This window comes from Myripristis murdjan, chromosome 17 (assembly GCF_902150065.1).
Source record: "Myripristis murdjan chromosome 17, fMyrMur1.1, whole genome shotgun sequence".
NCBI lineage: Eukaryota > Metazoa > Chordata > Actinopteri > Holocentriformes > Holocentridae > Myripristis > Myripristis murdjan.
This window is the reverse complement of record NC_043996.1, coordinates 24,018,202-24,034,989: the sequence shown is the minus strand read 5'-3', so window position 1 is coordinate 24,034,989 and position 16,788 is coordinate 24,018,202. Positions and strand designations below refer to the sequence as shown.

At 44.5% G+C, this 16,788-nt stretch overlaps 1 protein-coding gene across 6 annotated transcripts in view; it reads left to right on the top strand.

Moving 5' to 3' along the window:
• Window positions 1-524: 524 nt before the first annotated feature.
• Window positions 525-16,788, top strand: part of mtcl1 (microtubule crosslinking factor 1) — a 78,977-nt gene continuing 62,713 nt past the window's right edge. For all 6 annotated transcript variants that reach the window (XR_003929717.1, XM_030074890.1, XM_030074893.1 and 3 more), the window contains exons 1-3: window positions 525-1,790; window positions 4,785-5,009; window positions 5,602-5,760. Coding sequence is in view for 5 of the 6 variants with exons in the window: in XM_030074890.1 (XP_029930750.1) it covers window positions 945-1,790; window positions 4,785-5,009; window positions 5,602-5,760 (1,230 nt within the window). In the remaining variant the exon portion in view is untranslated. The remainder of the gene's footprint in view (window positions 1,791-4,784; window positions 5,010-5,601; window positions 5,761-16,788) is intronic.

Here is a 16,788-nt window from a genome sequence, read left to right as displayed (position 1 = left end):
ACGGTGTAGAACAGCAGCTCCTGAAGTGGGATCCAGGGACTGCCGGGATTCCTGGAAAAGACTTCACTGACATTTCATTCACTACAAGTTAAACCATTTGGCATGATGTAAGAGTGACTGTGTGTGTGTGTGTGTGTGTGTGTGTGTGTGTGTGTAGTGTGTGTGTGTGGGGGAGGGGGGGGGGGGGTCTCTGGAATAACACCCTCAGATTTGGGGCTGTTTCTTTAATCTGGAGGGGGCTTGACATCAAAGTGGGAATCCATGGCCCAGAGGATTGTCAAAAGCAAGAGGTAAATGTTTGCTCCCCGAGAATGAGAGCTGCATATCAAAGTGCTCAATAGTCTATAATATGAGCGTGTGTGTGTCATTAGGGCATGCGCACGAAGGCGTGTCCGACCAGGTCCCAGAGAAACTAGGGGTGTGCTTGGGTGTTTGTGAGGCTGGAGCGCATGCGCCCCGCAGAAAATCACGGGCGTCGAGGCTCTCACCGCAGCGATTGCAGATGTCAGATAGGAGTGGGAAGGGGTACGAGGAGGCGAGAGCCCCAGCAGATAGCCGAATAAAACAGAGGGATGGAGACCCGTTTCTGCAGGAGGAGAGGAGGGTCGCCGTGACAGCCACTGACTCCGTTTGTTGCAACTTAAGCCTCTCAAGCAGCGACTGCAGATGCAACCTGTCTCTCATCCCACCCGTCCCAGTAATCCCCTTTTATTGCAGCGTTTCCTCCAAGGAGCCTTCTGACAGAGGGGACTACAATGACAACCTGGTGAATGCACACGGGATGGAATAAAACATCCAGGACAACGCAGGATGCGCATCCCCAACCCAAGGAAGAAGGCAGTGAAACCTGACTGTATTTCTGGTGTCGCATGTCAGAGATTTTCCGCGGTGCTGTGGATTGATCGTTTCCTCCATCACCCTCCTGCTGCCGGTGTCGGTGTATAATGGAGAGCTCCAATGGCTCTGGCAGCGACACCAAACCGCAGAACCACCAGTTGGAGAAGAAAAGACTGAACCGAGCACCCTCCCCGGCGAGACCTTTCCTCAAGGATGTGCACTCCCGCTCCGCCAAACCACCTGCCATCGTACCAAAATCGCCCAAACTCAGCAAGCAGCAGCCGTCTCCCACAGTGCCCTTAGCCCATCCAAACCGCAGCTCCAGGCGCAACATCACCGGGGCGAAAGACAAACCAGCCACGGTAAAAAGTAACACCAAGACTACTGTCGCGAAAAAGACCACAAAGGTGCCCCAGCATGCAGCCGCCGAGGCCAAAGCCGCCAGCAAACCGGACAGCACCGGCAGTCCGATCCTCGCCAAAGGCAAGAAGGGGAAATTAGCGTCTGGGTCTCCCGGGCCTCTCAGCCATGGATCCCCGATCCGGGTTCCGACCGGAGCCTCCCTCGGCCGGGTCAGCCAGACAGACAGCAGCTCAGACTTATCAGACTGTCCATCCGAGCCGCTGTCGGACGAACAGCGTTTGGCGCCGGCTGCCAGCAGCGACGCTGAATCCGGTACCGGCTCCAGTGACCGGGATCAGCTGGGAGGCGATAATCCTCTGCGTGCAGAAGCGACCGGAGCTGCTGCCGCTGCGCTGCGCACACCGGAGGCTCCCTCCGCCAAGGGAAGCATGTCTCAGGCTCAGTCCGCTCCGGGGCCACACGGAGAGAAATGCAAGCCGGAGAAACCCGCAACAAGCGCACAATTCAAACTGCAAGGCACCAAGGAATTAATCGAGGAGGATCTGTTGCGGGAAATAGAAGATTTGCGCTCTGAAAACGACTACCTCAAGGTACACGGCACATTTCTCTGTCTGAAAGTTACTCGGAATTTACGCATTGAAAAGCTGAGAGTTATTTATTGGTTATGATGATTTATTTGTGACACATTGTCTCTATAGTCATTAAGGCATATTTGGGTTGGAGATAACACTGTGTTATTACAATTAGAAAGGCAGCAACATTGTACTACTATCACATTTCGTCTGTAACAGCAACAGCCGCTGACACCCAACAGAGGACAAAGCGTCTCGTTACCGGAAAGTCCCGGGTTCAATGCCCGCCTGTCGAAGTGTCCTTGAGCAAGACAGCGACCTCCAACCTGCTCTCCCATTCAGAGCATCATCAAAATGTGTGAAATATGATAATCTAAACGCATTTCCCTCGACGCCTAGCTGTCATCTGAACGAAGTCCCTCCGTGTCGACTACCCATCCATCATGTCGTCTTTTTAACCTTCCAGGCTTCGCGGTGGATTTGATTTTTATTGATAGGATCACGGTGGCTTCTCCCCCCATGTGTCATTCTACTTTTATGTCGCCACTGTCACGTTATCGCGTCTTTTTTCTGATAAAATGCTTCCACATATTGCCGCCCTCTGACACAAATGAGACAGAGAATTACATCCTCTCCATGCCGTGATGTGAGCAGAGTGTAATCAGGGGACAGAGAGCAGAGAACACACAGTAAAGACTCATTTTTTATTCAGGCTACCTTTTGCAAACGTGAAGTTGTTTTCTTCCCTTTTTCAGACACTATCAGCCTTCTCACTGAAACATTTTGGTGTACATTATAGTGAATAGTATCTTAATTAAACAACAATAGGCAGTGATCTATGTAAGAAGATCAATGATGGATTTATACTTAAATAAAGTGGCCAGTTTTTGTCTTTGATTACCAACTGAAGGTCATAGTTTAGTTAACTTGTGTTTTACTGCTTCTAAGGATATTTTACATTTTCAGTGGATTGCCTGTCATGAAGTGGGCTATCTCAATGAGTTGGGGAGGGGAGGAAAATAGATTATACGGCGAACAATCTTACACATTTTGTTTTCCCCAGATAGAACAGGAAACAGAGTCATTTGCATGTCACTTTGGGTATTTTTCTAACTTGATCACACATCTCTCTCTCACTCTCTGGCTTGGTGGAAAGACAAGAGAGTTAATCAGCTTTACTGGCTGTCACTGTAATGGCTGCATCCCACAGGACTTGGTAACAGTCAGATGTCCCATGTGTGTGTGGGGGGGTTCAGAAACCCTCCTGCCTGGCTGTCAGCGTGCCAGCTGGGTCTCAGCATGAACTCTTCAACTCCCCTGTACTCTGTGGGAACCCCGATTACTGCCACCTCTACCACTGACGGCAACATGATTGTTTTTCACCTTCATTTAACTCGGGGTCGGCATGGCTCAGCTTGGTTTTCCCTAGATTATTTTTTAGGCCTTTTTTTTGTGCTGCATGGATTGGAGAGGGACAGGAAAAGTATGGAGGCATGTGTGATAACAATCGTGAGGTGGATTTGAACCAACCAGGATGGCCTCTAGGCACCAGTTTCTAATCACCACCATCCCATCGTCCACCTCACCTCAGCTCATCAGCAAAGACATTATTCATTTTCTAATTAGTTACAGCAACTGTAAGAGTGCCACACATAATAGCAGCCAAAAGGAAATGACTTACTGCTGGTGTCAACTGGGTATACTCTCTCTCCATAAACAGCAATGATCTTCTTTAGATTTACCCACTCCCAGGATGCCTGTGTGCTTCTGGCTCCGATGTTAACCTGGCCATTGATTTAGCCGACCCTGCGAGAGGCCATCAGGTCTTTCCTCCAGGGTTTCCCTCTGCTAACAATTGGCTCTATGCCTTCTAAATGAGGATAGATTCAGTTTTCATTAATTGACACACTCCCCCTTCCCCCTTTCAACCCACCATATTGTCTTTTCATCAGGTGCCAGTCAAAGCCCTGAGAAGATCCACCCCAAGGGAAATCTATTGAGACAATTGATCTCTCAGGATGGGAGGCAAACAGATCCCTCCAGAGGTTACTGAACAAACTCCAAAAGCACTACGGATGAATCTCTTTGCCTTATCCTCTGTTTTCAGGCTAGGTTGTTTTGTCTTGATCGGAGATGGGAAGGATGAATGCATCCGATCCCACAGATAAGATGCTTACAGCCTACTAGTGATGTTACATCATAAGCACTTGGAGTAGTAGCATTACGTGTACTCATGTGTAACCATGTGGAAATATTTGCATTATTTGTGATGTAAAAGGCCTATTTCATTACTTTATAATACATTTTTGCTAAAAACATCCATAAAATCTATGTTGTTTTGTTTATAGGAGTGGGCTTTACACTCTGCATCTGCTTATATTGAACACCTACATGCAGCCCAACAACCAAAATAATGAAAATTTACCGTAACTGCAGTTCATAAAGATAGAGCCCACTGATATGATAATTTCCTGATGTTATGAATGCCATTTTTCACCAAAACTGTTTTACACAACCGGAGTAATAACTGTATTAGTTGCGAAAGTGATAGAAAGTTTATTCCCTGCTGTAACAAAAGTAACAGAACTACATAGTATGTCTTCTAGTAGCATTTACAATTTTTGACAGTATTAAATATAAAACCTAGTTATGATCTTTGACCTTTAAAAACACACAGCAGTAGTCTTTTCTTGTTGGATCAGCCTAAACATGAGATTCAGTACAGTCACATAGAGGTATTTTTTATGTTGTGGCATTGACTTTTGCAAGAGGAAGAGCAATTCTAAACAAAATTCACAAGTATTTGTGTGTGTTTTTGGATTCTGGTTTTTAAAAAGGCCAATACAGAGACTAAACTGATTCAAAAACAGTTTAATAAAAGAAAAAAACCTATTGACAGATATACTAGTTTTCGTTAATGGTAATAGTGTTCCTATCATTATGCTGAAATGGAGAAGGACTCAAATGTCAGTCTGTTCCTATTAACGAGCCCTCGCCCTGTGTTTTTCTCAGGATGAAGTGGACGAGCTGCGGGCTGAGATGGAGGAGGTGCGGGACAGCTACCTGGAGGAGGAGGTGTACCAGCTGCAGGAGCTGCGGCGGGAACTGGACCGCTCCAACAAGAACTGCCGTATCCTGCAGTACCGCCTGCGCAAGGCCGAGCAGAAGAGCCTGCGGGTGGCCCAGACCGGCCACGTGGACGGAGAGCTGCTCCGTAACCTGGAGCAGGACCTCAAGGTCTGTGAGAGTGTGTGAGTGTGTGTCCATGTTTGTGTGTATGTGCCTTTGTATTTGTGTGTGTATGTGTGCATTAGGGCTTTATCTTTGTGAGCTTTTGAAAGCTGCTACCAGTTTTTATACTGCACAAGATTGCACAGTATTTTGTGCACCACTCAATGTTGGTGGGTGGAAAAATCTCTGAAACAGCTAAAGCAAGGTGAGCCACTACACCTACCAATGTTAAGATTTTAAATGAAAAGTTAATTTACAAAAATATGTAATGTAGAAAATGGAAAGAATGAATAAAATTTGTAAGCCAAAAGTATTTTTCACAGGTGTAAAGACTGTATATAAACTTTCAGAGGTCGATGACACTGACCTGAGGATATGACATTTAAACAAATGTAACCATCAAGCTGACTGTTTGTTTGTGTGCATGCTCACCATGCATATGCATGTACACTTAGATTATGTTTGTGTATGCTTACAAGTGGTGTATAATGTACTTTACAGCCATGTATTATAAAATATTCACAGAGCCATGTTGCACAGTGTGTTAGTACCGTGTGCATATGTTCGTTCTTATACATGTATGTTGCCATGAACCCAGGTGGCCAAAGATGTGTCGGTGCGTTTGCACAATGAGCTGGAGAGCGTGGAGGACAAACGCAGCAGAGCCGAGGACGAGAACGAGCTGCTCAGACAGAAGATCATCGAGGTGGAGATTTCCAAACAGGCACTGCACAACGAGCTGGAGCGGGCCAAAGAGGTAAGAGGATTTTAACAGAGATGCTGTTTGGTAGGATGTTGCTGCTGGTCTTGGCCAAACCCCAGCCAGAACCTGCAGGCTCCATAATTAAACGTTTGCTCTCATCGACATAAATCCGTCGTTTTATGTTCAAAAAGTGCTTTTCTATTACATCTTAGAAGCCAAAGCAAGGAAGAAATCCCAAGAATACATTGATTTGCAATAATCAAAAAGCACCGCAAGGAATGAAAAATAACATTGGCTGCAGTATCTGTTAGGGCCTGGCAATGAATAATGACAACTATAGCAGCGATGGTGCTGAGACTGATGATGACAGCTTTGGCAGTGATCAGAACAGCAGCGAGAATGACTTCAGGGTGAATGTGATTATGATAACGGTAATAATGTGAATGATGGTGGGCAGGCAGTGACTATACTGTTTGCACAGGGTGAATTTCCAGCCTAATGTGAGACAGTAGGCAGCTCTGTGGTCTAACTGTAACTGTTTGCACTGAATACAGACGAAGGGAATTCTCGGTTAATGTGTTGCCATTTCAGATCAATGGGGATCACTGGCTTGATCAGTGAGGGTTACTGCAGCAAATTAATTTCATCAATCACTTAACATCTCCCTGAGAGCTCTTTCAAAACAACAGCTTTGGCCAATCGTGTGAAGATTGTCTGAGTAACTTTAGCCTATTTGCATGTCATTTTTAATGCCTTACTTAACCAGGTAAGCTGACTAAGACCACATTCTTATCTACAGCTGCATCCTGGGGGAACAGTTGCAGGGGGAGGGAGGGTTACGTACATCCTCACTTGGGAGCTACCCAGCACTTTTGGGATTCAGTGCCACGGCCAAAGTTAGTTTGGGAGAGCGGTGCATGTTCACATCTCCCACTGGGGATGAACAATTAATCAAAATATCACTAAAATTGCAATGTGGCAGAGTGCAGGGGCTGCAACCTTTTGATAAAGGTAAAACGTGTAACAAAACACTCAGTATTGTGGTGCCACAGAGATGCCCTCTCCTACAAATATTATTCTCCACACTGGATACAGACGCCAGCAAAAATCACATGATCTTCACCATCATTTTGCATAGTTTTTTTTCCAGTGAGAATCCGCATTATGGTGCAAAAATAAGCATTCTCACTAAAATCGTGACTCGTATTGCATTTGGAATACTGGTCAAAATCATTTTCCTGCCATATCATTCACCCTGATTTTCCCAGCTGGTTAGTGGATTCTAACTGGCGGCTCTGTGGTGCCACACGAGCTTACTCTCTGTTTTTGTTTCTGTGTCATAAGCACCAGCTAAAGTTCTCACTTCTCAGCTGTGTAGCTGTTGAGTCCTGACCTTTGTGCATTTTTAATTGTATCAGCACTTCTCACATGTTGCTCAATAGTGAGTGTATTTGCCTTGATAGCAGTGAAGTAAGGTGCTCTCGCTGATAATGAGATGAGGGGAGGCTATTCTCGGCGCTGCTTGGGTTCAGCTAGCTTAGACTAATGGATGTTGACAACAGCAGGTAACATGCCGTCTGGCAACACAGAGAAAGTAGGCTAATGCCAAACCTGTCAGTATGGAGACGTGTCCTCAGCTTGGCAACTGGCTGGCGCTGCTGCCGTGAGTGACACATGTGCCGCTGGTTTGATTCCCTGCGCTGTCTCCATGCATTTTGCTCTCTTTTACTGGTGCATGCTTCTGTCTGGTCTCCAAATAGGTCAGAAAAAAAAAAAAAAAAAAAAAAAAACGGTCAGGGTGAAAATCTATATTCTCTAATGTTTTCTGTGCTTAACTAATGGTGCTTGCAACACTGTTGTTTTCAAAGGCAACTTATCAGCACCTGACTTGGTGGCGGGGGCTGGGGCTCAGACAGAAAATCTATGCTTAGTTTGGATTTGCTAATGCAGCAAATATGCAGTCTAATTTTTGTTGTCATTATTGGACATTTTTAACCTTTTGGACGAGTGTGATAGGAGAACAGAATGACTGAAATGAGAGAGGGGCTGTACATTATGAACAAGTTGACTCCAGATTATAGGATGCTTCACTTCTTGGCAGATGCTTTCATGCAGCACACCGTCTAGGACATTTTGGTGCGCATTTACAGCGCAGGTGGCCCCAGTGGGAATGGGACCCCCAAATCTGAGCAGTTGGGATGCACGGGACGACACAGGCGCTCTCAAACACAGAGACGAGAGGACGGGAGTGGGAGAGAGAGGGTGAGAGAGAGGCTGCTCCAAATGATTGCAGATTCTTCTGTGTTCCCCCGAGGTTTGTCCCAGAAAAACACAGACTGTCTCTGGATCTGCACTCCCGGCGTCACGTGGCGCCATGCCTCTTACCCCTCCTTACCAGAGGTGTTCATTTACAAAGCGCCACCCCAATATTTTCTCATTAGAGCCAAATATCAGATTATGTTGTTGCATGGGGCAATTCTCTGATAAATAGGCATTATTTCTTGTCCAGGATTTAATAACCGAGCGCCGTTTTTTTCAAGTCTTTAATTCCTGTGAAATTCCTGAGGCACAGCAGGGAGCCCATTTATTCTTTTCATTGTTGATAGCACGGGATGATAGAAGTACTTACAAACGTGCCACAGCCATTTAGTTAGGGATAAATTTAAATGACTAAATCTAAAAATCTGCCCTCCGCTCTCAGTTACTCAGCCAGAGAGATAAATCTCAGTGACAGTCGGTCCCTGCCCATGAGAGAGGAGGAACACGCTTTGCTGATAAGAATGTTGTTCAGCTGGAATGAAAGGTTGCTCCTTCCTCGTTCTGATTTAATTATGCTATTCGGCCTGTGACCTAGCTGTAATGTGACATAGAGGAAAAACACAGATCATCCACGCTCACGTTGTAGCTGTTTCAGCACTGCTTGCTTTTGAATCCTGATTATGATAATTGATTACCCACCAGAGGTGCCCCTTTCGTCTTCTCATTTGTTTTTCTTGGCATCAAAACTTTCCTGTCTCCTTAAGCAATAGCATGCACATGGAACGTAATACAGTGCTCTCCATGAACATTGAAACAAGGTCCTGTCGAGCTACTTTTCCTGTCACACTGTCTTCCCACAGTGGTAAAGGGGCAGCCGGGCCTTTAAAGCCTTTGCGAGAAGCTCCCCCCGTTTCTCTCGTCCTGTCCCCGCTATCGGAGGCTGCACAGTGTGACTCTGGCCCAGGGATTGGCACCCCTGCATGGATTAATCCAACAAGAAGGCCTGTTATGAAACAGCCTGGCATGTTTCTGCACTCTGTGAAAGGGGGAAGCACAGGAGAGAGAGACAAAAAGAGAGAGGGAGAGAGAGAGAGAGAGAGAAAGAGAGATAGGGGAAGAGGCAGAGGGTGGCTGTAATCAGATGGCTGTTGGCCCTGTCTGCCTGTGATACGGCCACGGCTTACAGACCTGTTATTAAACAGTTTAGGAGGGCTGGTTGACAGGACCTTCTGTTGTTATTGGCCTGCGGGGCAAATTGCTACTGCCGCTGCTGCTGCTGCCGCTTGTGTGTGGTCAGTGCAGAAACGGATCGCAAGCGGAGCGATTGGTCGAGAGATTTCATTCCACTGACATTTGGAGAAAGGCCCACTGATACGTGTAATGAAACAGAACTAATGGCGTGTCACCGTGCATAACACCAGCACCAGGTGATTTATTAGTTGTCACCAATCCTCAGTGATAAGTTCATCTTTCATTATGGCAGAGATGATAATCCCTCGTGCTTTGCGTCTCACGTTCATGTCAGGTTTCCCCAGCTGACATGCAGAAGGAGTCGCTCGGCGTGGATTGGATTCCGTGAGAACAATGTGCAACAAGAGCCATAATGGCACCCGCATATTTCTACACACGCACGCACATTTTGCAGATACCTTTCCTCTAAGGAGACATGCAAGTGCGCTCTACTGTGCTGCGACTGACTAACGTGCTAAAATCACCCACGCTTTCTCCTTTTTGGTTCCCGCTCACAGTGCAAACATTTAAACCTTTTTTGCCCACCTGAATGCTCCTGAGGCGGCTGGGCGGGACTGAAATCCAGCGTGCGAAAGGTTAAGCCTCCGTGCACTGTCTGCTTCACTTGTGGAGGAGTTGATTTTATTGGGGACAGCATTTTGGCACAAAGACCTTCCTCGGGTTTCTCTTGGTACCGAAGCCTTCCTACGAAAATCTGTTTACCTGCGAGTGAAGTGGACAGTGCACTTTTCCGTTCACTTGCCTAGTTTCTACTTTAAAACAACAACAACAGAAGTGTTTCTGTTGCAGCCACATGAGAGAGCAATTAAGTTAATAGAAAATCGTTACACCAGCCCTGATTGGGAAGTTGCTAATAGGACACAGCCCATGTTTACAAGCACACAAAAACGTGATTGTACTGTGATTAAGACAATAATTAAGACAATCATGTGAGAAAAGTGCATCGCTCCATGTTTACTGACACTGATAGACACAAGTCAGAACATATGGCAGCTGTGGAGATTTAGAAGAGGGCTATTGCGTTCTTAATAAACTGAATCTGTAAAAAAATACTACAATGAAGACACTCTTGGAAAAAAAAAATTATTTGCATATCAGCAATTAGAAAAATAGTTGCCATGGATTTATGTTTTTCTAATATCCAGCATCTCCACTTACACTGCATCTCTTAAAAGCCACAATCTGCAAGGTATTTGGCTTTTTCAAATGAATTTTGGTAGCATTTCTTTGTGTTAAGCAGCCATTGCGGTGGTGTTTATGCACTGCACATGGTGACTATCGGCGTTCATACTTTCATTTATACTTTTATCTATTGTATTATTCACTGCATTTGTATCATTTATTTATTTATCTGTATTCAGTATATCTCATTGTATTCTAAAAGCCTGACCAGGGACAAAGACTGCAAATTAGCTGAAGCTAGACGTCTTATATAAATCACATTTTCCCTTTTTTGTGGCAATGTTGTATTATCGCCCCTGTCAAATAAATATTAAAGTAAAATAAAAAATATTTTGTCCCGGGACGGATCCAACCATCACCCAGTGTTTAGAACAGGCCACATGTAAACTTCACTGATCTGAGTAAAGGCTCAACTGTTGATTTGATTAGATTTGATTTAGTATGGAAATAGACATTTACTTTCCGTCAGTGTGTTGTTATTTCAGTTTGATTATTTCCAACAACCCCATGCAAAACAGATTATTATAAGAAGTGTTTCTGTAGAGAATCATCTAAATTGCTTAACGGCACCCTTATCTTAATTAGAGTATTGGTAGTAGTCAAATTATTGTGCGCATAAAAGCGTATCCATTAAGAGGATCTCCAGTCTGGAGTCTTTTGTTGTTGTTGTATCACAGTGACGCCGTGTGTTTTCCCTCCGTATCACTGCAAGATAGGTGAAAGAGAGGGAGATGCCTGCATTCCTAATAAGTCATATGACAGCAGATCTTAAAAGAGAGTCACTACAGACATCCTGCGTTTCATGTGAGAGTAACTGCCTGCTCTCCTTGCCTACTCCTTTTCCTCTCTCACATTGTCTCAGCAGAAGAAATGGAGGCTTTGAAGCAGCTCCTGATCTCCGCGGTCCTCCTCTTCACTCTGCCTCTCACCCCTCCTTCATCTCCTCTCCTCTCCTCTCCTCTCCTTTCCTCCCCTCTCCTCTCCTCTCCTGTGGTTTGATGCTGGAAGAATACGAAGGAATCTCATTGACCTAGTTAATTTCTTGTCTCCGACTCCGCCAATGGAAAGGAGAGGAGGCGTGAGGAGAGGAGTAGCGTAGGGACTCTGCTGCAAGTCGAAATCTACTGCAGTGACACACATCCATATAAAGCGTATAATCACACAGCGGCTGTGTCGTGCGCCGCATGTGCGAAAACTCTCCATTTTCATCATGAAGAGGAGGCATTTACAACATATTGCTGTCGTTCAGGTGAACATGGTGAAAAAAACACATGACATGACCACATGATCACAGTCAGTTTTATTGAAATTAAAGAATTACATGGTTTTCTCTGGGTTGAGAGCATTTTTATGACATCTGGGATTATCAAGTTTGTCAATATAAAAAGTAGGCTGCCTTATTTACTGATTTCTTTTTCAGAAGTTGGTTTTTACCTGATGACAGTGATATGAATTTTGCTCTCATGTTGAGGTAGATTTGAAAATGCTAAAGCTGTAGTCAGTGGCTGCAAACCACTTTAGAGGCAATGATCTCATTGCCCTATAGGCAAACGATCACTGGCACAAAGCAGATGAGGAAATCATCAATTCTGCAGGACACCCCAGAGTGAAGTGTCGTTATGGCGATGCGCTGCCCTTTGAAGTTTAAAACGCTTATAAAATCAATTTCCATATTTTACATCATTCATACAGATGGGGTGTTTGATGCACATGGCCATGTTTTGCAAGTGTTCATTTCCTAGTAATATCAGAGGCACTGCTGTATAATCATAAACCATCGTGAAGTACACACACAGTGCATCACTGCAGTGTGAGATTTCTTGAGACGTGTCTCGTGCGTTAAAATGTACAAAACCTCCTCCAGATGTGTCACGGGGACAAATTTCAAGGTCTGGAAAATGTTTTGAGGAAATTTCTCGATAAATCTTAAGAGACATTTTGCATTTTGCTTACATTTCATTTCAGTTTATACTATCAGTTAGTTAAAATGGATAGCAAAAAAAAAAAAAAAAAATCCCTATATCCATTCGTTTTTCTGTAGAAACACAGCCTGAATATTTGGCCATTTGTAAGAACTGATAAATATGACATGACAAATTAAGGAGGATATTTTCTGCGAGGGTCTACAGATGCTGGTTCCATGATTTCCAAACTTGTGTGTTATCTGCATTGTCTGCATTGCCTTGAACTTCTATTCTACAGACTGTGGAGTATCTGTACATTAAAAGATGCTGCACACTGTTTGGATCCTCCTCCGCTGATGTTTATAGTTCAAAATTAGATACAATCCCCATCGAGGCAAAGGTAATCCAGCGGCTTTGCTCCGAGGTGAAAACTTAACCCTGCCCGAATAGATTTATCAGCGTATAAGCTCTAAATCTGCTCCAGAAAGATTAATCATATTTGACAAGAAAAATGAAAACAGAAAGTCACATTTATCACGAAAAACCTCTCCAAAAAGAACATGAGAGGTGTTTCACCAGACAAATAGCTGCGATGTGGGCCCGCGCTCGGATGTAGGAGGAATACGGTTGAAAAAGCAGAGGGGGAATTAAGCCGATGTCCACAGAGGAAATCTCAAAAACATCATCCCATCATCCTGCAGTATGCTGCTAGGCTTATCCTAGAACTGAAAATAGCAGAACGTACAGAGAGGGAAGAGACAACCAGAGGCAGAGCTGCAGCTCCCATCCAAGATTTGTTTCCTGGATGCTTCTGTCCTCTACTGTAGCTAACAGGATTTACAGTTATATTTAGGGTGGATGACAGTAGCTTGGCAGACTATAACACAGGCTGAGTCATTGTATTTCTCACCTCTCTGTGAAACATGAAGAATAGACAGGTCATCGGAAAAATAGGGCTCCGAATGGGATGTTGAGGGGCAGAGCTTCCCCAAATAGAGCTCACGAGCCAAAAATGACCCTCCACAAAACTCTCTGCAGCCTTGCCAGAGGTTCCAGAGTGTAATGAGAAATTGTGTTTGGTCTGCTTTATGCAATCAAGTTATATTCGAAGAGTGATGTTTGGAGTCACTCGCAGGGCCAAAAGAGGCCAGTGCTGCCAGTGTGGGAAAAATAGACCCCTGTGTCTTAGGTTTCCTGTATAGAGGTGAAGTAATGTTGTACCGACTTAGCACCGGACTTACTTAAAGCTGAAATCCATAACTTTCTGTACCTTTTTTTTTCCTCTCCATGGTGGCAAACTACTGCAAAGATGTCGGGGCATCTTGTGTAGCAGATTAAAAATGTCAACAAACAACCAGGTGATGCAAATGCCAAAATATTATTCGCTTAAGTGTTGAAATTTCAAAGTGAAATAGCACGGGGTGATGATGTAAAGGTTCACAGTAACTTGCGTGCACTATCTGCGATTCCAACTGGAGCATATCCGGTTGATTAAATCATAATTGCAAGCATAGCAGCTGGCAGCATGAATATATGCAGCACATATAGACAAACAGGACATAAGCACCCAATGCGTACTTGTTGCACTTCTAAATAATCAAAGCCCGGTCACGTGTTGTGTCTCAGGCTTCGGGCTCCTCGGCGTCAAAAACTGGGTGCACGCCGGTTTGCAGACAGGGCCGCAGGGTGTGTGGACATGACGGGGCCGCTAAGGTCTGGTGGGCGAAGGGAGCTCATTTGATTTGGCAGAGGTCGACGACCGTCTGAGTCACAGGGGTCTGTCGCCGCGGTCTGGCCGGCAGCGGGGCGACGGCCAAGACAAAGTGACAGTTACAGCATGAACTTTGAAGAGCAAGACACAATATTACCTTTCTTTGCAGGACCCCACAGTGCTGTGGCATTTGTCAGAAAAGTGTGTCTGCGAATAGTACATCATTCAGACAAGAAGAAAAGATATTTTTTCCCCTAATCGTCACGACCGTGTAAATATTTAAGGCAAGCAGGAAAATGAAAAACACCCAGTTGCACTTGCTATGTTTTTTTCAGCGCCGGCGAATGGCACGCACCTAAAATGAACTCACGCCACCCAAAAAAAAAAACAAAAAACAAAAAAAAAACTGAAAATAAGATCATGTGTGCCGCTTGAGAGTCAAGGTAAAAATGGCTGTTTTGGAACAACTTAGTGCATCGAGCTCCCGCTTCTGAATTTTCTCAGTTTCAGCAGCACATGAGCTCCTTGGAAAACTGCCAATACACAGCCCTGCCTGGTCATGCTTGCATTATCTTATGGAGTCCTCCGTCATAGTCAAAGTGCTGTATTTTTAGCACCGTATCGGCCTTGCAAGCTGCACGGCCCAAATCCCACAGGTACGTTCTTATAGGGGTGGATGTAGCAGCCTGTGTTTGAGCCGCGTGGAGAGCTGTGGATCAGTGCTTTTGCTTGAAGTGGAGTGGCTATAGAAGATGAGAGGATGCGGGGCGGTGGGGAGGCAGACTGGACTGACACCCCCCGACCCCCCATCCTCTTCTTCATCTCTCTCTCTCTCTCTCTCTCTCTCTCTCTTGGGTTGTATGTCGCACTCACACAGTCATGATTAAATGATGAGCTTTGCAATAAAAAACACACAGCTTGTTATGCTCCAAGCCAAGACTTGGTCAGCAGCTTTGACATCCTGCTCCTCACATCACTCTCTCTCCTCACTGAATCATACACCTTCTCCTCCATCTACCTCCTCTGCTTTAATTGCCCTTAATTGATTTTAAAAAAACAAAAACAAAAAAAAAAACAAATCCCTCTTCTTCTCCCACGAACTTAACATTTTTAACTTTCCGGTCTGAGCAATTCTTTCTCAAATAATCACATGAGAGGGATCGTTTCATAATCAGTTAATAAGCCTAGCCTAGTGTGTTTTTGATTAATCGCTTAAGTATTTAACATAGAAAATGTCAAAAATAATCCCAAGTAAACCAGAGCCCAAGCCCCTTATTTTGTGTGACAAAAAAAGAAAGAAAAAAAAGCTTCTTTTTTTCAAATAATAATATGAAACTGAGGAAAGCAAAAAAAGCAAGCAAGTCTTTAAATTTGTTAAGCAGTAATCAGCAAATATTAGTTGTTTTTGCCATAATAATTACAATTAATCAACTTTATGTCTTGGAACTAATCGTTTCAGCAGATGTTGTTTGTTATTTTGGTAATCTAGGAATTGATGCTTATTTTGCTTTAGTGCTAGAATTGGCTGAGAGTAAGAGCACCGGCCAAATGCCAGAAATGTAAAATATAAATGTAAATGATTCTCTGTTGACGCAGTTTTCAGAGGATGTTATGAAATACAACATAAAAGCGAATATTTTACCATTAATGTTGTTTACAGTTTGGCCTGTTTGAGCCATGTCCTGGTTGTGCTTTGTTCTGCGTGCTGTGCCACTGGCGGTTTTTCAGTAACACACACACACACACACATACACACACACTATTCCAGTCCTGCAACTGCTCTAATGAATTTCCAAACACGGTTTAAATATTCCTGTGCAACAAAATAATAGTTAAATCACAGTCGAGGCCTCCTGCAAGTCTGATGTTTGCATATCACACTGCATTAAATTAATAAAATGGCTGAGTGGTTTTAAACTGCTCCATAAGCTGTCAGGAGCTCATAACTGGTCGTAACTCTCCCGGCACACACACACACAAACACACATACACACACACATAAACACACACACACACACACACACACACACAGCTCCACAACATTACTTTGAAGCACCACATCCATCCATCTGTGTGTCCATAAAGCGAGCAGGACCCGGGTGCTGATCTACAAGATCCTCCATTGTTTTATTTTGGAAGCCGTGACTCATGTGGCCCTCCTGGAGATCACCTGTCAATCAAACCATGTGGACAGAACTGTGACGTTCTCTGTCCTGTCCTGTCCTGTTCTGTTCCTCTTCTCTTCTCTTCTCTTCTCTTCTCTTCTCTTCTCTTCTCTTCTCCTCTGTCCTGTTCTGTTCCTCTTCTCTTCTCTTCTGTTCTGTCCTGTTCTGTTCTGTTCTGTCCTGTTCTGTTCTGTCCTGTTCTCTTCTCTTCTCTTCTCTTCTGTCATGTCCTGTTCTCTACTCTTCTGTCCTGTTCTCTTCTCTTCTGTCCTCTTCTCTTCTCTTCTCTTCTCTTCTCTTCTCTTCTCTTCTCTTCCCTTCTCTTCTCTTCTCTTCTCTTCCCTTCCCTTCTCTTCTCTTCTCTTCTCTTCTCTTCTCTTCTCTTCTCTTCTGTCCTGTCCTGTTCTGCTCTGCTCTGTTCTGTTCTGTTCTGTCCTGTCCTGTTCTCTTCTGTCCTGTTCTCTTCTCTTCTCTTCTCTTCTCTTCTCTTCTCTTCTCTTCTCTTCTGTCCTGTCCTGTTCTCTTCTCTTCTCTTCTCTTCTCTTCTCTTCTCTTCTCTTCTCTTCTCTTCTCTTCTCTTCTGCTCTGTCCTGTTCTGCAAAAGCACAAC